The following is a 23,847-nucleotide window of genomic DNA, read 5'->3' as shown; positions in this document are numbered from 1 at the left end:
AAAATAGTTTTAATTGTTATGAATGTGGAATCTGAGTGTGAGTCATTACGACTTGATATTGTTTCTTATTGTGGAACTGTATGACTGCTTTGGGGAACCAACGGTCTCATATGACGACTTGTCATACTACAGACAAGTTACGATAGAGGAGCTCTGATTCGAAAATCCCTCTGCTCGTCGTGGGCAAAGTATTGAGTAAATAATCACATATGCCCCACAGAGCGTTTACATTTCTTTATGAGTCCAGTAATATTTGTTGCATTCATTTAGCAGTTTTTTTTTGTTTGTTTTTTTATCCCCCCCAAAATCTATTTCATTATATCAGTAAAAAATTTTTGATTTGTTTGTAAAATTGTATATGAAAATCCCATCACAGCGAATACTTTTATTTACATGAAAACATTGGGCGGTACGAGGACTAACGGCCCAAATACAAGACTCAGAGGCAAAAGAAAGTTCCAGGCTGAGTTCGGTACACGGCTAGGCAGTTGGCGAAGGCAACGGTATCCAAAAGCATAAGCAAAAAATACAAACATAAAAAAGTCAGTAATTAAACTGGGTCTATAGGAATCGGTGGCAAAAACGACCAATACTGTAACGTGACAATAAAGTGGCGATGTGACAGAATGAGACACGGCTGAGGTCATCAGGCACAATCAGGAGCAGGTGAGCACAAGACAGGAGGGCCATTAGCCCCAAGACACAGATATCACAATTTATTTTCATATAATTGAGTCATTAATACAAATTTAGGGGGAAACAAATATACAAATAACCTATTTTACATCAACTTGTCCATCTGTCCTTTTTAAGAATCAAATGTCTGTTGAGCAAAAAAAAGTTTGCCCACCCCTTGGGATCCAGAAGCCAGGTTTGATTGACACTGTCCATGAGGTCCATCCGTCCATTTGCCACACCGCTTATCCTCACTAGGGTCGCGGCCGTGTTTCAGTTCAATCAACCTACCATGCATGTTTTGGGGATGTGAGCGGAAACCGGAGTACCCGGAGAAAACCCACGCAGGCATGCCGCCATTTGGCCATGAGGTAGTCATTCAAAATATTTTAATATTGTGGTGTAAAATTACACTCCACATGAAAAACTCCTTTGTTGTGACCGTTTCTTTTTAGGGTGTATTTTCGAAGTACAAAGCAAAAAAAATAATAATCATTGGACATCCAATCAGGTTGTGTACTTTCTTGAGTGCAGGCCTTTTTCACACTGATCCGACCCGTCCGATTCTATTGATTAATTCAAGAGCGGGCGGCCGGAGAACTTTGAAAACGTTCCATCTGCAACGTAAAGAAGCAAATTACTGAAGGGGAGTAAAAATCTTATTTTTGTGTACAGTGGAACCCAGCTATTGTGGAGGGAGGGGGGAGGTAGAGAACGCCCCGCCCGCAAAAAGTGAAAATCTGTGAATAGTTGATGCCCATTATAATTATACTTACAACTTGAATACGTGGAAAAATACTACCAATAAGCGGTTTCCGCTGAAAATGTGGGTATAGGCGCCCCATTCCCCCTTAAAAATAAAATATATATATTTTAAATATGCAAATATAGGTGAATCCGCGGGTGCTTAACTGTAAATATATGGGCGTCCACTGTAGTTGTAATGACAAGCTAATACCTTTATTGGGTTGGAAAGTTTCTATTTGTCATCACCCCTACAATTTCTCTGGTAATGGTAGTACACTTGTACCTCAACTCCCGAGTGACTCAACTTACTGTTGACGATCGCAGTCCATCGGCCAGTTTTTTCTGTCTTGAGTTGCCAGCAGAAATTGGAGTTACGCATGCTAGGTGGTGGCAGCGAACTCCACAACAAGCAGCCGATAATGCACATTAACATTTTTTCAAAAAAAGAGGCAAAGTGCTTGCTCCAAGTAGTTTATTGCCACTCTCATTTCAAGTTCAATACAGAACAAAACATAAAACAAAGAGAATTACTAAGTGTCTGTTTAACCACACCATCTAACTTTACCTTGCGAAAGTCTTGGCTAGCTTAATGTTAACACACAATGCAATACACCATAGACAGGCTCACGAAACTAGCATCGTTTAAACTAGCAGTAGTTACAACACTTTAAAGCATAGGTGTCAAACACAAGGCCCGGGAGCCGGATCAGGCCCGCCGGAGTATTTAATGTGGCCCGCGATAGCAAATCGTGTGTGTGGACTTTAAATATCTTGCTAAAATACCAAACCTGCAAATTGTCTTCACTTTTAATAACTCAGATATTGCAAGCATTTTTTGTTACCAATCCCCCTTTTCAAATACATTGATTCATAGTAGAACAGGCAATGTTTTACTGGCTTCTGATTCCAAAAACAAGTTATCCATCAATTTGTAGTGTATGTGTAATAATATGAGGCCATCATATATTTATCTGGGTTCACAGACGTAATGGCCCTCTGAGGGAAACCATAACTACAATGTGGCCCTTGACAAAAATGAGTTTGACACCGCTGCTTTAAAGCAACAGATACACGAACACAAATGGTGCAGCAACACTTCGAAAGATAATATACTGTAGCAATACTCACAGGCACAACTTTTGTATCCTCTTTAAAAGGACTAATATTACTGTGGCTTACTGAGCTTAGAAGAGAGTGTCTTGTTTGTGTATTTATTATGGCAGTATTACACTGCCCCCTGGTGGCAAAGGCGTGCACACCATAAGGAGCAGCACAATGTCAATGGGCATTGAAGCTTGAAGGCATGATGCACAAACTTTTTTTTATTCTTTATATTCTATTAAATTGTATTATTACTGTGTTTTTATGAAGTACAATACCATAGAGTACAGTTTTTCTTATTAAAACTGTGCATGTTACAAAAACATTGGGGGGGCTGGAATGGATTAATATCATTTCCATTTATTTCAATGGGGAAAGAGGATTTAACCCCTTACAAGAAGTAGACAATGTTTGTTCCACTTTTATTTGTACTGTCAAATATCATTTAACACATTCAGTGCCACTGACTGCTTTAGAAGTCAAATATCCATGTCAACTGGGAGGGCCGGCCGGCACTGAATGAGTTAAAGTCACTCGTTCCCATGGTGTATGCTCGTTTGACTCCATTTTAAGTGACACCAGATCAGTGGTGCACCGTTTAAACGTGAAACACTCGTTACCATGTACAATTGATGAAAACAAAATGGTGCCCTAAACGCAGGCTCGCTCTTTAAAGGTTGTTAGCCTTGCTCTTGAGGGGGCCCAACACTGAGGTATGGTGCCCTCAAAGGGACAAATGGCAAATGGTGGTTGGCGTTCAATGTACAGTGTCTTATTTTATAATATTATGTCAACTGAATAAACCACGTATGTAAATGTCAAGGTAATGTTGGATTAACATTCTAACTTGGGCTGGAAGTGCGTATTCATGCCTGTTTCTATCAATATGCGCCATAACTGCTTCACATGGGGTTTGTTTTTCTGCAGCTATCAGCAAACGTCGCCGAGATGTTTTCATATTTTGCAGCACTGGATGGGAAGACAGAAACAGGAGAATAAGCTTCGAGGTGGACATCCACACTTAGATCAGAGTACTCACAGTGAGTAGCACGTAGCCATAAATGTACAACAAGGAAGTACGTGTCTTCTTGTGTTCTGTGACCAAGCTGCCTAATTAACATTAAGGTTAACAAAATATTTTGACCGGCTTGGTAGTTAACTGACTTTGAAGGTTCTACTATACGGCACTATCCAAATAAAACTACGTCATTTTTATCTTTCGTTACCTTTATCAAAACCACTTCATGAAATAGTAAACCATGTATCCTTGAGATTTTTATTACAAATGTTTAGCATCAGTGGAGCGAAAACAAGCGGAAGAAGAGAGCTGCTGATCCAGATCTTCATCTAAGTCTTCTAGGCTGCGTGAAAGAGAGAGAAAAAAACCTGTGTGAGTTCATGGGAATAAGACATGTTTGCGCAAAAAAAAAAAAAAAAAACAATGAGCAGCATTAGTGCCCATCATGACTGCACGTTTATGGTTGTGGCGAGTTGGTAAACAAATCCAAAGCAATCGACTGCGACGTGATCAAGCCCAATGCTGCAGCCCTTGTCCCATGTGACCATACGTCACTACCTTTCAGCCAATCCAAAGTCGAGATATATATATACACGTCAGAGCTACGCCCCGTTTACCCCCTTTAGGCCTCGTGCAGCCACCCTGCCCACTTCAGCTGCGTCCACTGCAACACTTGAAACACTTTTCCCTTTTCTAACCCCTTTAAGACACCCGGCACCCACTTGTGTGAGTGTTTTGGACGTACAAAACACAGAAAAACGTCGTTAATTGACACCATTTGATGGGTCAAAGTCAAGCGGCTCTTTACGTGATGTTGAAATCAATCAAAGCGGTGCACTACTCTGTCAAATGTCAAAAATAAACGTGCCAGCTAATAATATTAAATTCACGTTCAACGAAAATGTGCGATAACGACACGCGCACCGTCACTCGGGAAATGAAGGTGGAACGTCTATTTGATGAGGACCTGAACATAACTCGGCAAAATCGAATTGTTGCAGTCTCCGGATTGCATGTTAAAATGGAAGGAGCGTTTATAATCATGAAATAGGATACGTCGTGTTTTTAATGTCAAAGGTGAGCCACTAAGACGCTTATTGATCTAAAATGCGTAATCCGGCGCTTTGTGTTAACGCGCTTTGGAACATAAATGTTCAGTTTTGGGTGGAAGGTTCAAGTCTGCCTGACGCGGCTCTCAACTCGTCAGCAACACGTGTCCTCGTCAGTTAGCAGTCGAATGCTGTACTCGTTGTTTTATACGTTCAATGGCCATTGGATTCGGTGCTATCGTGTTCTCTACATTTACGCAATGCAATACTGCATTTAGGCTACATTTTACAACAACAACAACAAAAAGTTACAAATCTACTGTAAAATAAATACATAAATAAAGGGTTGTGTTCAATGCATTGTAATATGCGTCCACTGTATAAATGTACATTAAGCGCCCTGCGCGTGCATGTCCTCGTTGAAACGTGTCGGGTCTGAGCGCTTACAATTTCCAAATATTTCACTCCAAGATGTGCTTTCCTCGCTTGAAACATAAAGCTAAACGGGATTTATATCACCGCATGATCACCAAGAGAGATGTTTTTTTTTTTCTTCTTTTTTTTTTTTTTTCCTGTACTAACGTGACACTCGTGGCTGCTGCTTCGCTCGTCCACATATTCCGCGACGAAAGAAGGCCGACGACGTGCTCATGTGGGGCGCCGCCAGGTGGACGATTTCGAGCTTTTCCTCAATGCAAAATCCCGTGATAAATGTACTTCTCGACTGTTGATTTATCAAATCTGCTGCACGTGTCACAAAGTGTGTGCGTCCAGCTATAAAAGAAGGCCTCCAAAACAGACATGAAAATACAAAAAGGTTTTTTTTTTCTCCAATTTGAAATGCCAATTTTGAGATAAATCGATTTGTATAAATTTTTATCTTGAATAAGTATCTAAGGACTGTAAGACCTTGTGTTAAAATGTAGTCGTAAAAAAAAGAAATACGAGGTGTGTCAGAAAAGTTCCAGGACTGGCGTCACAGAGAGATTTCAAACCCATACTACGAATTTGTTGCTTCAAATGTGTGTCCCATGATCAACTAGCTCGTCCACAAAAAAATAAAACAAATAAAAATAAAAATCCTACACGCTTGCTTCGTACATTGCACGAGAAGAGGAGAAATTTGTGGCAGGACAGCCTATGGCTGATTCACCATGACAATGCTCTGAGCATCCAACAGTTCCTGAATACATAGTTTGTCACACCAGTCCTGGAAACATTTCCGACACACCTCATACTATTGACAAAAGGTTCCATGACCAAAATGATTGGTATTCATTCTAAAAAAACAAACAAACAAACATGTCCATTTGTAATAAACATATGGAGGTGTGAGTGGTTTAGTTTATACAAGAACATTCTAGGATCCTTCAGAATAGAGTCAAAGGTAGCGTTTGCTCAATTATCTAGGCTCTGAGTAATGTTGAAAATAATATTTTTTAATATCAAACCTCTACTTTTGTCACTTTCTTGATATTTCCTGCCATTCAACTCATAAAAAATTCATTTTAATGCCAAGTCTTGCCTTAACTGTACATGCTGTACAGTGCATATCGTATGGAGAACAAGAGTGATCATAGTGAACAAACACCCCTGTTGAAACACTGAATGACACCATGATAAATCATTTTCAAACTTTTCATGAAATGATGGGAATTATAACCTAGAAACGATGCTAATGTGTCCAACCCTTCAGATAACTTCAATGCTTTTCAATTGGATTTAGTTCTGGGCTATGACTTTGCCGTTGGAAATCCTTTATTGTAAAACCGCAATTCCAATGAAATTGAGACATTGTGTTAAACATAAAGACACAAAGACAAGATATTTAATGTTCAAACTGATAAACTTTATTGTTTTTAGCAAATAATCATTAACTTGGAATTTTATGGCTGCAACACGTTCCAAAACAGCTGGGACAGGGTCATGTTTACCACTGTGTTACATCACCTTTTCTTTTAACAACATTCAATAAATGTTTGGGAACTGAGGACACTAATTGTTGAAGCTTTGTAGGTGGAATTCTTTCCCATTCTTGCTTGATGTACAGCTGTTCAACAGTCCGGGGTCTCCGTTGTCATATTTTACGCTTCATAATGCGCCACACATTTTCAATGGGAGACAGGTCTGGACTGCAGGCAGGCCAGTCTAGTAACCGCACTCTTTTACTACAAAGCCACGCTGTTGTAACACATGCAGAATGTGGTTTGGCATTGTCTTGCTGAAATAAGCAGGGGCGTCCATGAAAAAGACATTGCTTGGATGGCAGCATATGTTTCTCCGAAACCTGTATGTACCTTTCAGCATTAATGGTGCCTTCACAGATGTGTAAGTTACCCATGCCATTGGCATTAACACAGCCCCATACCATCACAGATGCTGGCTTTTGAACTTTGCGTCCATAACAGTCCATGTGGTTCTTTTCCTCTTTGGCCCGGAGGAAACAACGTCCGTAATTTCCAAAAACAATTTGAAATGTGGACTCGTCGGACCACAGAACACTTTCCCACTTTGCATCAGTCCATCTTAGAAGAGCTCGGGCCCAGAGAAGCCGGCGGCGTTTCTGGGTTTTGCTGATGAATGGCTTTTGCTTTGGATAGTAGAGTTTAAGGATGTAGGACTTAAGGATGTAGCGCCGAATTGTATTTACTGACATTGGTTTTCTGAAGTGATCCTGAGCCCATGTGGTGATATCCTTTACTCATTGATGTCGGTTTTTGATGCAGTGCCGCCTGAGGGATCAAAGGTCACGGGCATTCAATGTTGGTTTTTGGCCTTGCCGCTTACATGCACTGATTTCTCCAGATTCTCTGAACCTTTTGATATTATGGATTGTAGATGATGAAATCCCTAAATTCCTTGCAATTGTACGTTGAGGAGCATTGTCCTTAAACTGTTCGACTATTTTCTCACGCGCTTGTTCACAAAGAGGTGAACCTCGCCCCATCTTTGCTTGTGAATGACTGAGCAATTCAGGCAAGCTCCTTTTATACCCAATCATGGCGCCCACCTGTTCCCAATTAGCCTGTTCACCTGTGGGATGTTCCAAACAGGTGTTTGATGAGCATTCCTCAACTTTCTCAGTATTTTTTGCCACCTGTCCCAGCTGTTTTGGAACGTGTTGCAGCCATAAAGTTCTAAGTTAATGATTATTTGCTAAAAACAATAAAGTTTATCAATTTGAACATTAAATATCTTGTCTTTGTAGTGTATTCAATTAAATATAGGTTGAACATGATTTGCAAATCATTGTATTCTGTTTTTATTTATGTTTAACACAATGTCCCAACTTCATTGGAATTGGGATTGCAGTTCTGGTGAAGCTCATCTTTTCTTAATTTGGATGTTGGATGTATGCTTACATGGTTGGCTTACTGAAAAGTGAAATTCTTCACATTCAACTTTCAACTATTTAGCATAAATTTGAATGCACTGGAGGGGAAGTACTTTGAATTTACGTAATTTGAAGATGTACATCAGTTGTACATGAATAAAATGTGTTAAACTAACATATATTTGATTATTTTAAAGGAAAAGGGGAATATTTAATATATAGTCACTTTAATCATCCATCCATCCATCCATTTTCTAATGCTTATCCGAGGTCGGGTCGCAGGGGCACTAGCTTTAGCAGGGACACCCAGACTTCCCTCTCCCCAGCCACTTCATCCAGCTCTTCCAGGGGGATCCGGAGGCATTCCCAGGCCAGCCGAGAGACGTCGTCTCTCCAGCGTGTCCTGGGTCGTCCCCGGGGTCTCCTCCTGATGGGACGTGCCCGGAGCACTTCACCAGGGAGGCGTCTGGGAGGCATCTGAATCAGATGCCCCACTTTAATCATGTGCAACCCAAATTTATGTACTTTTGTTTTTTTCGGGGCACGGTGGACGACTGGTTAGAGCGTCTGCCTCACAGTTCTGAGGAGCGGGGTTCAATCCCCGGCCCCGCCTGTGTGGAGTTTGCATGTTCTCCCCGTGCCTGCGTGGCTTTTCTCCGGGCACTCCGGTTTCCTCCCACATCCCAAAAACATGCATGGTAGGTTAATTGACAACTCTAAATTGCCCGTAGGTGTGAATGTGAGTGTGAATGGTTGTTTGTTTGTATGTGCCCTGCAATTGGCTGGCAACCAGTTCAGGGTGAACCCCGCCTCCTGCCAGATGATAGCTGGGATAGGCTCCGGCACGCCCGCGACCCTAGTGAGGAGAAGCGGCTCAGAAAATGGATGGATGGATGGTTTTTTCGGTGTGCAATTACACAGCCACCGTTATAAGAGGCTGCACAGACCTATGCAACTACTTTAGTTTTCTATTTTTAGTCTTTTTAGTTTAGTTTTTCAATTGAATTGCCATGTTTAAGTTTGACATTAATGGTGGTGAAAAGTTCTGAAATTATTAATCATGGTCTTTTTTAGATAATAAAAACTGGCATTTTAATAGAGCTATGTGTAGACTGAGAGAAATAAATTGCACAAGCACACGGGAGGATATGAGTGTTGAAAAGAAATAATTCACTTTCACTTTCATTGACTGTGGTTGTGAAACTGACACAAACATGTTTTTAAAATAAATAAATAAAAAACACAGTCCAGTCAATGTTCATTTTGTGACCGTTAATGATACAGGAGAAATGTACATGTTTGTGTTTTTCCCGTTTTTAGTCTTGTCTTGTCCTGTGTCAGTGCTTTCACCTGGTTTCATCAGCCTTTTTTCTCAGCCAATCAGCTGCTTTCCATTCCTCATGCTCCACCCAGCCGTTTGTGATCTGGGAAAATATGCTGCACCGCATGCTCGGAAGTAGCAAATATTCCAGTAGGAGTTTATGAGGCCAAACTGCACAGCGTTTCAGTCGAACAAACATGGCTGATTGGCTACTGCATTAAGTTAATACTTGTTTGGTTTATGAAAAGACCAGTTCACTGTTGTCAGTCCTGACAATGAACTATATACTATATCTACACACCAATTCTATACACAATTTGGGTTAAATTGCAATATCTATACACAGGCAAATGCTCAAGCCAAAAAAGGGGCAACCATCGCCAAAATTATTCATATAATTAAGAAAAAACAAAACAGTACTATATAGATATGTATTATGTATTTCTGTTAACACAATCAACACAGTCAATAATACAACTATTTAGAATGGAGGTGAAGGGAAGCTACAGTGGATACAAAAAGTCTCCACACCCCTTTTCAAATAGCAGTTTTTTTTTCTATACAAAAACGAGAGGGGAATTAATAATAAACAACTGAAATAATTTGGTTTCACAAGTGCAAATGCACTCTTACAAAAGGGGATGTGGCTGTGTTCAGAATTAAGCAATCCCATTCAAACTCATGTTAAATGAGACTCAACACACAACTGGCACCATTTAACGTGCCTCTGATTAACCACAAATACATCTCAGCTGTTCTGGTAAGCTTTTGCTGACATTTTTATAGTGACATCTTACAACCCAAGCCATGGTCCGCAAAGAGCTGTCACAGTATCAATGGGGTCTCATTGTTTAAGTATTAGCCCGAAGAAGGGTACAAAAATGTTCCAAAGCATCAATGTCATATATGTATAATTCTCCCAAGGACTTAAATAAATCCCCGTCAGATATCAAAACACTTTTGGTGAGATTTATGACACAGAGGGTCATTTCTATTTTATTTTTAAAAATATTGATTCATAAAGAAAAAAAAATGGGCCGCAGTAAAAAGGGCACCTTTTTCATCAGGGCAACAGGATGGGTGCTTGAGCACCACTTGGGGTCTATGTGTGCGTGTGCTTGTTGATACAGATGTCCTCAATAGGCAGACTCTGGACCGCCTTCAGATTTATATGTAGAGTACAAATTGTTTTTGCAAATGTAGATTATTCAGAAAGAATACAGCAACTCAAACCCATTCCTTTTTATGATTACTATGGATTTTATTTAAAGACCCTGTGAAGTGATTTCATTGATTTGTTTCTAAATACATAATACATGTTTGAAGATATTTGCTGAAAATGTGCAAAGACTAAGAACCATAGTACTAAATTGTGGAGATATAGGGGTCTATTCTATTCATGACGAGGACAAATCTCGCGTGGCGTAACTCTGCTAGGGGGCGGGTTAGACCATGTAGTTGTAATCTTGCAGAGGGGCTGTGAACACAGCCAACTTTCTTCACCGCCAATCAAAGCAGCTTATTTAATTAGTTCCCTTTAAGTGAGGCGCAATGATGGTCTTGCATGCATGGAGAGAGCGATCCATGTGTGACTGGAGCTCTTGGCCGATGTGGCTAAAGACAATGTGATTAAAAACATACAGAATGAGCCGGTGATAACTGCGGGTAACTTAAATATGTCCACAGACCTCATGAATCGATCCCAACCCATGCACATCGTTGATGCATGTGCCCCCCCCCCGCCCCCCACCCCACACATAGCTGTGTGCTGGCCAGTGGGGTGATTTGAACAATAAAAATAATAATGACGATGGGTGGAACGGTGCATGATTGGTTCGCACATCTGCCTCACAGTTCAGAGGAGCGGGGTTCAATCCCTGGCCCCGTCTGTGTGGAGTTTGCATGTTCTCCCCGTGCCTGTGTGGGTTTTCTCCGGGTACTCCGGTTTCCTCCCACATCCCAAAAACATGCATGGTAGGTTAATTGAAAACCCTAAATTGTGTGAATAAGAGTGCAAATGGTTGTTTGTTTATATGTGCCCTGCGATTGCCTGGCGACCGGTTCAGGGTGTACCCCGCCTCTCGCCCAAAGATAGCGGGGATAGGCTCCAGCACGCCCACGACCCTAGTGAGGATAAGCCTGTCGGAAAATGGATGAACGGATAATGATGATTCGTTCAATGAATTGCTTTCCACTGTAATTCAGAGGGTTCGATGTCCACTGTTCACATATTTATGAATGAAATGCGTCTGATCCACCCCACATGTTTGTGTATCTGTCTGCCGACTCTGCGAGGAGGCGGGCTAGGCCTGGTTTTGGTACTTTTGTGGACCGACGTACCCCCAGCGCATTAAAAATGGGACATCTGTGCTGGTGTGGGCGTCACCACAGCCAACTTCAATCAATCGAAGCTGGTTATTGTATACCCTTTAAAAGCGGCGCTCACTTCAACCCCTGAAATTTTGGCCTAACATTTTGCATTTTATGGATGTTAAGCATTTTCCATAGACCATTATAAGAAAAAGTTTAACGTAGCTTAATGTTCCAAAACTGTCACCAATCATCACCAAAATCTATGTGGACATTTCTACTAATGCCCACTTCAACCTCTGAAAATATCAGAACAATTGGCCCAATATTTGGGATTTTATGGACACTAAGCGTTTTCCCATTGGCACTATATAGGAAAAGCTTAACGTGGCTTAATGTCAGAGAATGGTCATCAATCATCACCAAAATTTATGTGGACATTGTTAATCGTGCCCACTCCAACCTCTGAAATATCTGAACGATAGTCGCAATATTTTGGATTTTATGGAAGTTCAGCGTTTTTCCCCATTTGTGCTATAAAGAAAAAGGCTTTACGTCCATAAGCATTTTAGACTGTCCCCTCAGCGACCTGTGCGCGACTGGAGCATCGAACATTAGGGGTACACCGTTATTAAGTCCAAAATGAGCAGGTGAAAAATAGCTGGCCAATTAAATGTGTCCGCAGACCTCACTGATCTATGTCACCTCAAACGATCGTTTGTTTCCAGACCTCAGGCGTCTCCAGAGCCCCCTAGCGGCGTAGCGGATTAAAAAATTATAATAATGATGATAATGCATTCAATAAATAGATTTCTACAATCAATTGAACAGTTTTTCAACAGTTTTCCTGATGTTTTTTTTTTGGGGGGGGTGGGGCATGGCTAAAAACAGGGACAAGTGACGTACTTGGGCCCCACTATATCAGAACATGAGCGCTTTCATTTGCATCAGCACTTGTCCGACACAATTACGAGTTATAATTACTAGGCACAAGCCTGTTAGCTTGCAAGCTAGCTGGTGGCAAGCGCCGCCTGTCACTATATTCCAGACATCAGAGACTTTTAAGTGAATATATTTTCGCAGTTCAAACAAGTCGGGATGTGTAGGCATATGAAAGATGCTAGACGAAGTAGAACGTTGTACATTTTCCAGGGGGGTATTTGATTGACAGTTGAGTGGGGCTGGGTTTCAGTTCAATAAGCGAACACACCCAAAGCATTTGCGAGTTTGCCCCCCCCCCCAATTTTGAAGCCTTACTTTATATACTTGGCGATTTTTATTTATTTCTTTTTTAATCACAGCATTGTTAATAACACGCTTCTTTGTGGTGTATCAAATATACAAGACATTTATTTTCATTTTACACTTTAATTGTGGACCACTGGATGGAATGGGGCAGAGGAATATTGCTTCTCTGAGTTAATTTAGTCCTTGTCGTGTTTTCTTTGTTTACGCCCTGTCCTGCTGTGATGCCATGCCTTCATAGCTTTTTTGAATCCTCTGCTTATTCCTGCCTCTGCAGGGGTTTTCCCTACTTTCTGACGAAACCTTTTGGGTATTCTTGCCTGAGCTTGCTACACTTTTGTGTGTGTGCTGGAGACCCACGCTATGCCCCTGTCCCAGGTGAGCACCAGCCACCCCGAGGCCTCTCTCCCATGGCACAATGCCCAGATAATCTCCTTGTGTTTGACCTCCTGTATTTCTCACGGAGGAATCTAGGCGTGTCCGTGTGTCTGCTCTCCTCGACATTCCATCAGTGTGATTTCACCAGTCCACTTGGCACTTTGGTTTTCTTTTGAAGCTGGCATCCTTTTATGTCCTTCTGCTATAAGTATAGCTCTCCTCACCGGTCTTAGGTTTAGTGATTTTGGACTAATTGAGTATTAGGTTGATTGATTTTGGACTAATTGAGTATTAAACCTTTCTTAGTTTCCTGTCTAGACATACTTTCTGCCTTTGGATGCAACTCGGGTTCTGATCTACATTGGAACTCTTGATGGCTCTAACTGTGTTCTCAGCTCCAAATAAGAGAGTACCAAAAAACACGAATTGCCTTTGATGTTGTTTTGGGACACAGAAGTAAAAAATAAAAAATAAAATAAATAAATACCTCAACCAGTTGCATGGCAAGTATTGAGTCCAGGGTTTCACACTTCCCTGTCACTTCCCCTGAAAATCCCTAACCGCCACAACATGTATTACAACATTTTGATAATATAGTAAAAAAAATTATTATCATGCAAATATAATGGATCCTCCCAAATCGAACACAAGCAAATATGTGACGTTGGTCAGCCTGCGGTTTCGTAAAGAAACTGAAAATTAAAGTTGTTCCAGAGTCCAGCGTTCACCATTTTAAAACCAGCCATTGCTTGGTCGTGTTTTTTTGCTTTGACTGTGAGCAAACATTTGAGCGTGCTTCAGATATGCCTGCTGCTCAAGCAAACAAAAAATAAAATGGAGAAAAAAAAGTACATTCAGCATTTATTAAACACTCAAGCAAAGATACAAAATGACAACACTCGCACTGAGATAACCGGCCAACCAGACTGACTCCACTTCAGAGCTTGCTAGGCCACGCTCCTTAAAGGTACACGTCAACGCACGAATACTGCAGTGTGTGTGCGTGCGTGTGTGTGTGTACGTCATTTTCGCCTTCATCTTATCTCTTTAAATCCTCTTTTATTATGTATACTTATACAATACAGTGCTATTTTTGTTTATTAAAACCAACCTAAAAAAAGTTTTTTTCGGAGGGGGGGGGGGGTGTAGGTGATGTATGGCACTTAAATTCATTTCAATTCGATATAAGAGTACATTGAGGTACGAGCTTGGTCACAAAACAAATTCCAGCCATCTATTTTCTGAGCCGCTTATCCTCACAAGGGTCGTGGGAGTGCTAGAGCCAATTCCAGCTATCATTGGGCAGGAGGCGGGGTACACCCTGAACTGGTTGCCAGCCAATCGCAGGGCACATACAAACAACCATTCGCACTCACATTTACACCTAGGGGCAATTTAGAGTCTTCAATTAACCTACCATGCGTGTTTTTGGGATGTGGGAGGAAACCGGAGGGCCCGGAGAAAACCCACGCAGGCACGGGGAGAACATGCAAACCACAAAACAAATTAAACTTGTAAGTTAAGTTAACACTGTAGTCAGCTTTATCATCATTGTTTTTATGTGCCCTGCGATTGGCTGGCGACCGGTTCAGGGTGTACCCCGCCTCTTGCGCGAAGATAGTTGGGATAGGCTCCAGCATACCCACGACCCTCGTGAGGAAAAGCGGTAAAGAAAATGGATGGATATTTATGTATATACTGTTGTATCCGTGAAGAAATTGTAGTATAGCACTGTTTGAATTGTAAACTGCATTATCTCAATTTATAATTATTTTGGATTCTAATCTCAATGAAAACTATTTAGTCTAATCACTAAAGTACACCATTAAGAAACATGCAAAATCACTTAAAGTACTGAGTTTTTGTTTGTTCAGAGGATGTAATGCTCATTTCATGGATTGTAGCTAAAAGTGCCCAATCCCTAGTTCTTCATATTGAAATCATTATAGTAATGCAATATTGTGTCTCTAAATGATTCTGCTGTTCAATTTTTCACTTGCTACAAATACCTAGGAATCTGGCTTTGACAGTTCACTTACCGTATTTTCGCGACCATAAGGCGCACCGTATTAAAAGGCGCAATCTCACTAACGGGGTCTATTTCTGTATTTAACACATACATAAGGTGCACCGTATTATTGGCAGGCATGGTAAAACATACGCTAGCAGCATGCATGCTAGCGTATGTTTTTAAAAAGGCACCGGGAGCAAAACTGTGTTCGGTTGTACTTTGTTGAAGTATTTAACAATGTAAACAGTGAGTTCGGTTGTACTTTATTGAAGTATTTAATAATGTACTCACGTTATTTTTTTTATCAATCCTCAACCACAAATCCATCAAAGTCCTCATCTTCTGTATCTGAAATTAACAGCTGGGCAAGTTCTCCGTCAAACATGCCAGGTTCCCTCTCGTCATTGTCGGAGTCAGTCTCGTTGCCGGGGGGCTGTTCAGCAATGATGCTGGCTCTCGCGAAGGTTCGGACAACAGTCAAAGCAGATACCTTAGCCCAGGCATCCACAATCCATTCGAATATGGTGGCGTAACTCACCCGGCGCTGCCTCCAAGTCTTAGCAAAGCTGTGTTCGCCATCTGTCATCCATCACTCCCACGCCACTCGCAACTTCACTTAGAACACCCTGTTTACACCGATGTCCAGCGGTTGGAGTTCCTTCGTCAAGCCTCCCAGAATGATGGCAAGCTCCGAGTTCATTTGCTGCACTTGGTTTTTCACAGCGGCTGTGAGATGGGCGCGCATGGAGTCACAGATCAACAGGGACGGTGACACGTGGAAACAAACATCCGGTCTCTTTACGTACACCTCACTCAGCCACTCTCTCATTTTCTCCTCGTCCATCTAGTCATGCTGTCCTCAGACACGTCTGCCTTTCCTCTATATAAGCAGGGTGTCGGCACGAAATGTTCCCAGTCATTCAAGCGGAGCGCTCATCAAAGTCACACAACAACATTTACAGATTTTGGAACTCGGCGCACACATAAGGCGCGCCGCATTATAAGGCACCCCGTCCATTTTGGAGAAAATTTAAGACTTAAGTGCGCCTTATGGTCGTGAAAATACGGTACATTTGAAACAACAACAATACGTGTCTCTCAGAAGTTAAAAGCACATTAGGCTCTCTCTACTGAAACAAATCCTCACTAACACGTTCTTTGGAATTGCTTCGTGTTAAAATGACTGTCCTCCCAATATGACATTACGGAGATGTATTATATAGATCATCTTCAAAAACTCTCCTCCAAAAGTTTAACACCAAATACCACGCTGCCATCCGCTTTGTCGCTGGTGCTCCTTTGAAAGGTGCCATATTTTACCAAACCAACTTTTTCTCGTATTTGGGATGTAAAATTGGCTCTATGGTGCCTCAGTAAACATGTGAATTATGAATGAAAATCGTCCACGCTTCCCTGATTTACAGACGTTTTTCTGCCGAGGGGCCTGAAATCAGGTCATACCAACTTCTCGAGCTTATCTACGTCACTAGCGAAGATCTCCGCCTAACTCTCCGCTTCCCTGCTAGTGCTGTCAACATAACAAACGTGTGCTCTCAAAAGTGGGTCTTGTACACGCAGGCAACCAATCAGATGAAAGGGAGTGGTCTTAGCCAAATATGGACAAAGCAGATACAAAACTGGGTCAAACAGAAGTAGCTGTCAGAGGGGACTTTTCTGGACACTCGTATGACAAAACCAAGGTCTTTTTCGAAATGAAATTGAGACTTCTATACTACGTCCATGTTAGAGAGTCACTCTATGGAAGTCTAAATAGCCAACATATGGGACCTTTAACACTCACCACTGTGATCTGTACTCCGTGGTTGATTAGATCTCTTTTCAATCATGCAGAAAAATTCAATGGTCCATGTTTATCAAGAAAAAGCTCATTGGCAAGATCCCACCCTATCTTCACTCTCTGCTCACCATGCATACAACCACCCGCACTCTCCGTTCCTCTTTGTTCCTGAAGTCTACAGCACTTTGGTCAAGCTTCTTTTGAATTTTCTGCCCCAAATGACTGGAACACTCTACAACAAATAATAAAACTCACCTAATTCATCCCAATATCATTATTAAAAAAGTTCACGAGTGATACTGCTATGATAAAATATAATGTATTGTATAAATATGGGCGGCACGGTGGCCGACTGGTTAGAGCGTCAGCCTCACAGTTCTGAGGACCGGGGTTGTGTGGAGTTTGCATGTTCTCCCCGTACTTGCGTGGGTTTTCTCCGGGCACTCCGGTTTCCTCCCACATCCCAAAAACATGCACATTAATTGAAAACTCTAAATTGTCCGTAGGTGTGAATGTGAGTGCAAATGGTTGTTTGTTTGTTTGTGCCCTGCGATTGGCTGGCAACCAGTTCAGGGTGTAACCCACCTCCTGCCCGATGATAGCTGGGATAGGCTCCAGCACGCCCGCGACCCGAGTGAGGAGAAGCGGCTCGGAAAATGGATGGATGGATGTATAAATATGTAACTATATCACATTGTACAGTTTGTTGTGCAAGTATTTATTGGTTTTATTGTACTTATTTTTATTTGCTTTTATCTTGCTTTGTTTTACTCATCTGTCTGCAGCCAGGTATGCATTGTAAATGAGAATCTGTTCTCAGTTGCCTTACCTGAATGAATGTTAGAAAGGTAGCTACGGTTAACATTAGCTTTGAGCATTTCATACCGACAGCTATTTGAATGACAACAAAGCTAACAATAACGTACAGCCATTTCTAATGTTAAAATTAGCCTTACTATATTAAGCAACACCATATTCATACCAAATCGTCTTGTGTTGTAGCTCATGGTGAATTGCTAGTATAGTAGTATACTATTAGATACTGATACAAAATAGCTATGGCACTTAGCTAAAAGGGTGTGTTCCAGTCAGAGTTGATGTTAATATTATCCAGGAGATGACTTCTTAGTTATTGTGTTGACATTTATAAATAGCTAATATTGTATAACTAACAGTGAAATTAGCTTGTGCTTTAGCTATAGCTAATGGTAAATTTAGCTGTTTGTATGAAATAGTTATAGCACTTGGTTAAAACATTGTGTTCCAGTCATACAGTAGCTAATGTTAACATCATCCAGCAGATTATATCATAGTTATAGTGTTGTATTATTAAATAACTAACATTGTATAGCTAACAGTAAAATTCTCTTGTGTTGCAGCTATAACTCATGCTAAAATGAGCCACTCATACACAGTAAGATAGTTTTAGTACTTAACTAAAAGGTTGTGTTACGGTCATAACTAATGCTGAAATTAGCCAGCAAATGATGTTATAGTTATTAAATTGACATTTGTAAATGGGTAATATTGTTGAAATACACTATGAGGTTATACAGGATTTTCATTAAGTCGCTGTGCGCTTTCAATATAATACATATAGTATGTGCCTTCTGTATTCTATGTATATTCAAACGTGACTGTTAATAAAATTAAAAGTGAATGGAGATTTTTCGGACACCCTGTAGTTATTGAAAAAGAAATGATGTGAACAGTGTGAATTAATAATGTCAAGTATCAACTTTCTTTATGTTGCAAAGAACACTAATTACTATAACCACACATAGAAATAATGATATTACTGCAGTGTAGACTTTTAACACTGTGCTGTTATTGCAAGTCAGATTGAAAGGGCTGAGGGCAAAATAAAGTTCAATATAGGACTGTAAGTTAATATTGAGTATAATCTCCACCGAAAATGTTATGTTTGCAGTAGAGGACATGATTTTAGAACATTTTGTTTCAAAGTACAATCTCGTGCATTTTTCCTTTGACCATGATAATTATAATTTTAGCTATGAATGCATATATTACATACTCTGTAAGTGACACACATTTACAGCATATAGAGGAAAATACATGTAAACTCTGTGAATAACCAAACAACTTGAACCTGTTACATTATGACAAAAGCTTACTGAAATATTAGTATTTTAAAAATCCAAATGAGTAATTATATGTAACATATATTTTACATATATAGTTAAATATTGTACTTGTTTGTTCACTCATCAAATGAAGTGAACTTGGCGTTTTACCTGCAAAAAATTGACTTTAAGTATATTTTTACAAAGTAATAGATCAACTAAATATAAGATCATTTTCGCTACGGCTAATACCAAAATTAGTCTCATAAAATTGAGTGCAAGTATGCTTTTTTGGTTTAATAAAATTAATTGTACGAGAATAAAATGTTGTTAATGCCTATATTTTGAACACATCAATGTTTATTCGTTACTAAGTAATAAATGTACAGGCAAAGAAATGACTATAGGTAATTATAAAAATAGCTAGCAGATTATGTCGTTGACATTTGCAGATATCAAAGCTACAGCGAATACCAAAAGTAGCTTGATAAAATTGACTGCAAGTATGATTTTTATCTTGTTTTTTAAGTGAAATGACAAAATGTCTTTGCACCTATATTTTAAAAAAGTATTCACAGGTAATATAGCTAAAGGTAATGGTAACAGGAGCTAGTAGATTATGTCATTGACATTATCAAATATTATCTATGCTTAATACTAAATTAACTTTACAAAGTTGACTGAGTCTGATTTTTGTGTATTTCTGGGTATAATTAAATGACTTCCAAGAATAAAATGTTCTGTGCTGTTCCTGTGTTTTGTAAAAGTATCTATAGGTCATGATATGGCTAAAGCTAATGGTAACAGTCGATAGCAGATTATGTCGTTGACATTAGCTAATATTAGAGATGTGGCTAATTGCCAACATTAGCTTGATAAAATTGACTAAGTATGATTTTCTTTTTTTGATTAATGAAATTACCTTTTGAGAATAAAATCTTTGTTCCTCTATTTTAAAAAAGTAGCTAAAGCTACTGGTAACATTGTCTAGCATGTTACATCGTAGGCATTAGCAAATATGTGCTACAGCTAACACCAGCCTTAGCTTGATAAAATTGACTGGAAGTATCCATTTTGTATTTTTGGAAAAAAAAAAAATTATTTAATGCCTTTCTTTTGGTAAAGTATGTACAGGTGATAATATAGCTAAAGCTAATGGTAACGATAGTTGGCAGTTTATGTCATTGACAGTAGCGAATTTTAAAACTTTGGCTAATACTAAATTAGCTTGATAAAATTGACTTCAATTATGCTTTTTGTGATTTGTTTGTTTGTTTAATTAAATTATTTTTTCAAAAAATATATTTTCCTTGTGCCCATATGTTGAACATATGTGCCCATATGTTGAACATATGGGCACAGATGATAAAGATAAAGATAAAGATAATGACAACAGTGGCTAGCAGGTTATATCATTGACAGTGAACATTACTGCTATGGCTTATAACAAAATTAGCTTGATAAAACCAAGTGGAAGTATGCTTTTTGTGGGTGTTTTTTTGTTGTTGTTTGTTTGTTTGTTTAATAAAATTTATTTTGCAAGGAAAAATATTCTTTCTGCCTACTTTCTGAAAAAGTATTTACCGGTAGCTAAAGGTAATGGTAACTGTAACTAGCAGATTGTGTCATGGATGGTACCCAGTATGAAAGCTACAGTTTATACCACAATTACCTCACGTATGATTTTTGTCTTTTTTTGGGTGAATTAAATGAGTTGAGAGAGCAAAATGTTATTTGTGCCTCCATTTTAAACAAATATTTCCGTGATACAGCTAAATAATGCTAAAGATAATATTAACTTTTTGTTCTTCCAATTTTTATTTAACGATATGTCAAATGGTAACAGTAGCTGGGGGTAGATTATGTGGTTGAAATGATCAAACATTATCTACGGATACTATTCAAATTAATGTAATAAGCCTTGCACAAATAGGAGCATGTATACATATTGTTTAAATCGTACCAATTTACTCACTCGAGCCAAGGTAGCTGTGGATGCAAGCGGCCGTGTCATTCCACCCGTGGAGGAGCGCCAACTGCTCGGCGGTCTGCCCGTCACGGTTAACCTTCAACGGGTCCGCGGTGGCTCCCAGTAGCACCCGGACCGCGTCTACGCGGCCCCTCTTGGCGGCCGAGTGCAGCGGGAGTTTCCCACGTACGTCCGCGAGGTTCGCGTCCGCCCCGTGAGCCAGGAGGGCCCGCAGGGTGTCCGCGAAGCCTTCGCGGGCGGCGTCGTGGGTGACCGTCAGGCCGAGCACCGGGTCGCGAAGGTTGGGGTCAGCTCCGGCCTCCAGGAGGGCCTCGACGACCGCGGTGCTGCCCACCTTGACGACCTGTGGAGAGGTGAGACAAGTCGTTGGTGTTAAGAGCGAAAGCATTTTTATTCTAAAATAGTCATTCTCGTTCAATCAAAACAAAAGAGCAAAATAAAATACAGCACACGAATGGGGAGGAGACGCAAAAATCTAAAATATTGCTTCTATTATGACAATAAAGCTATATTCTATTCCATTTTATTCTATTGTATTCTAGTATATTCAATAGGATAAATTTAAGGCATGTTATTTTATGTTTAGATTTATTAACCTCTACTTGTAATAACCAATTTTGCCCCAAAAAATAAAAATCCTCAAGCACCATGTGTTCACCAAAGCATACATTTAGAATTTTCGAATGAGAACACACACACACACATACACACACACACACACACACACGCACACGTCTTAAGTGTCCTTGGGTCCCTTGAAAGGCGTTCTGTAAACCTAAGTTGTTGTTATTATTAAACTAATTTTGAATTTACTATATTTTACATTGAAAACCAAGCAGGCATTGTAGAAGCCTTACATGAAAGATTAACTGCCAGCCACCATTTTATTAGCAAGCCCTCCATTTTGCTTCCTTGTTCTTTTCCTTTTTATTGACTTCACCAGCAACTCTCAGTTATAAATGTTTTTCACTCTGATGTATGAAATTGTGTGGAAAATAATACTCAAATGGGTGTGTTTGTTAAAAGCATGTTTACTTTACAGGTTAAGTTAAATAGTGAAAGTAGTGAATAATGATTGGACTATGAAACACCTACACACTTTTTGATGTTAAGCAATTTGTTATGCAATATTACACTTAGTAATATGAATCTAATTCTTTAACATTAGCCCGGTCCTTTGTGAAGCATTTGCCCTCCTCCATGCTTCTCCTTTTTGGATTATTCCATGATGAAAAATGGATCAAAATGTGTATGTGGGCCAAGGAAGGACCAAGAGTACAGGATTATAGGTACAAATATCCAAGCTCATTTGGATGTTATAAGACAAAAGGGACAAACCAACCTGTAATGCAGTCCTTTTGAAAGTGTTCAATCCATTGACAGCAGCTCCGTTTTGCAGCAACAATAAAACCTCTGGTAAATTTCCGCTGGCAGAGGCACTGCACAGGCGATCAGCCAGTGGCAAAATGTCAGCCATTCTTTTACCAAAAACAAACCAAAAAAAAAAAAGAGCAGTTTACAGGAGGCCAAAGACGGAGCTGTCTGAGCTGAGGCACGTAGTATGCAGGCAAATTGTACCAGGGAGACAAAAAGACTCCTCCCCATTCGGGCCTATCACATCACATGATAAATTTATAATTGTTTAAGAGGTTAGACAGATTGGCAGGAAATGGATATCTAACCGGAACTTAATTGCATAACACCGTGCCAAATAATGGCTATAAGGCTGAGGTTATTGCACGTCATATAAAATGAAGAGAGTAGAATAAGCATAACCATAAAGACTCCGCATGTATTTGTCACTTTATTTTATCTGTAGTTTATATAATATAATTTAGATAAAATAATTAAACGTATATATTAATTAACAAAACAATTATATAATATGAAATACATTTTATATATTATATATATTAATACATTATTAAGTTAGTCAATGTATATCTAAGATGTATTAATGACACAACTTTAAAGTGTTATGTCTTAACGTGGGGATTCGTCTCAATTCAGTGGATTAGCTACACGTCATTATGACATTTTACTATATATGGCAATAGTATACAACAAAATGCATATTTTTGCACATTTACTTCATTCAGTTACTGACGTTTTTAAAATAAAACAAGAATATAATATAGAAAATAATAAATATATATTAACTGCATGTATATTAATTTACAGTAGTGTTAATAGTAAATATGATAACTATGAATAGTAAAAATATAATAAGTATTCATATAATAGTAATGATACTACTACTACTTAATAATAATAATAATAATAATAATGACTATTATTTATTATTATATCCTAGCCTTTACTGAACACAAGTTCCAATTGGGGGATAAAGTGTCGATAGCAAAAAATATATATTTAAAAATAAATGTCCTTTTATTATTATTATTATTATTATGTAGTCGAAAGCCACAAATCTGTGGGGTGGGCGCCAGTACAACAACACCGACAAAGACAAGAACCCAAAAACCCATAATGTGGATGTTCACAAATAAATATGAAAAGGAAGCCAAATAGAGTCGAACAGTAAACGGCTGCCTCTGAAGCAGAAAAAAAGGGCCGCCACTTACGGTCATTTCCCGCTCATTTTCAAAAGAGCTGCGTGCGTCGGATGAGGAAGGACCACATCATAAACCGCGCTCGATTCGATGGCGGACGCCCAAATAGAGCCTCGTACGAGCACTTGTATGGCTGAGAGGAAGGCTGATTTTACGGTAATATAATGGAGCATGTGTGTCCAGCCAGCGGTTATGTACGTGTCGCCCGCTCCA

General features: G+C 39.6%; 1 protein-coding gene across 7 annotated transcripts; it reads right to left on the bottom strand.

The window, feature by feature from the left end:
• Window positions 1-1,862: 1,862 nt before the first annotated feature.
• cdkn2c (cyclin-dependent kinase inhibitor 2C (p18, inhibits CDK4)) lies at window positions 1,863-23,847 on the bottom strand. Of its 7 annotated transcripts, none has more exons than XM_061780373.1 (4): window positions 23,647-23,847; window positions 22,404-22,539; window positions 21,047-21,404; window positions 1,863-3,492 (listed from the first exon to the last, which is right to left on the bottom strand). In XM_061780373.1, the coding sequence occupies exons 2-4, from the start codon at window positions 22,536-22,538 to the stop codon at window positions 3,314-3,316; spliced, it is 672 nt and encodes a 223-aa protein (XP_061636357.1). In that variant the 5' UTR covers window position 22,539; window positions 23,647-23,847; the 3' UTR covers window positions 1,863-3,313. The 7 variants fall into 7 exon arrangements, with proteins under 7 accessions (XP_061636357.1, XP_061636358.1, XP_061636362.1 ...); XM_061780378.1 differs by having other exon boundaries at window positions 3,370-3,492; window positions 21,035-21,404; XM_061780377.1 differs by lacking the exon at window positions 1,863-3,492 and adding an exon at window positions 3,786-3,884 and having other exon boundaries at window positions 21,035-21,404.

The sequence above is a fragment of the Phyllopteryx taeniolatus genome, chromosome 7 (assembly GCF_024500385.1).
Source record: "Phyllopteryx taeniolatus isolate TA_2022b chromosome 7, UOR_Ptae_1.2, whole genome shotgun sequence".
NCBI lineage: Eukaryota > Metazoa > Chordata > Actinopteri > Syngnathiformes > Syngnathidae > Phyllopteryx > Phyllopteryx taeniolatus.
Note: the sequence above shows the minus strand (reverse complement) of the source record. Positions and strands in the feature narration are given on the sequence as shown.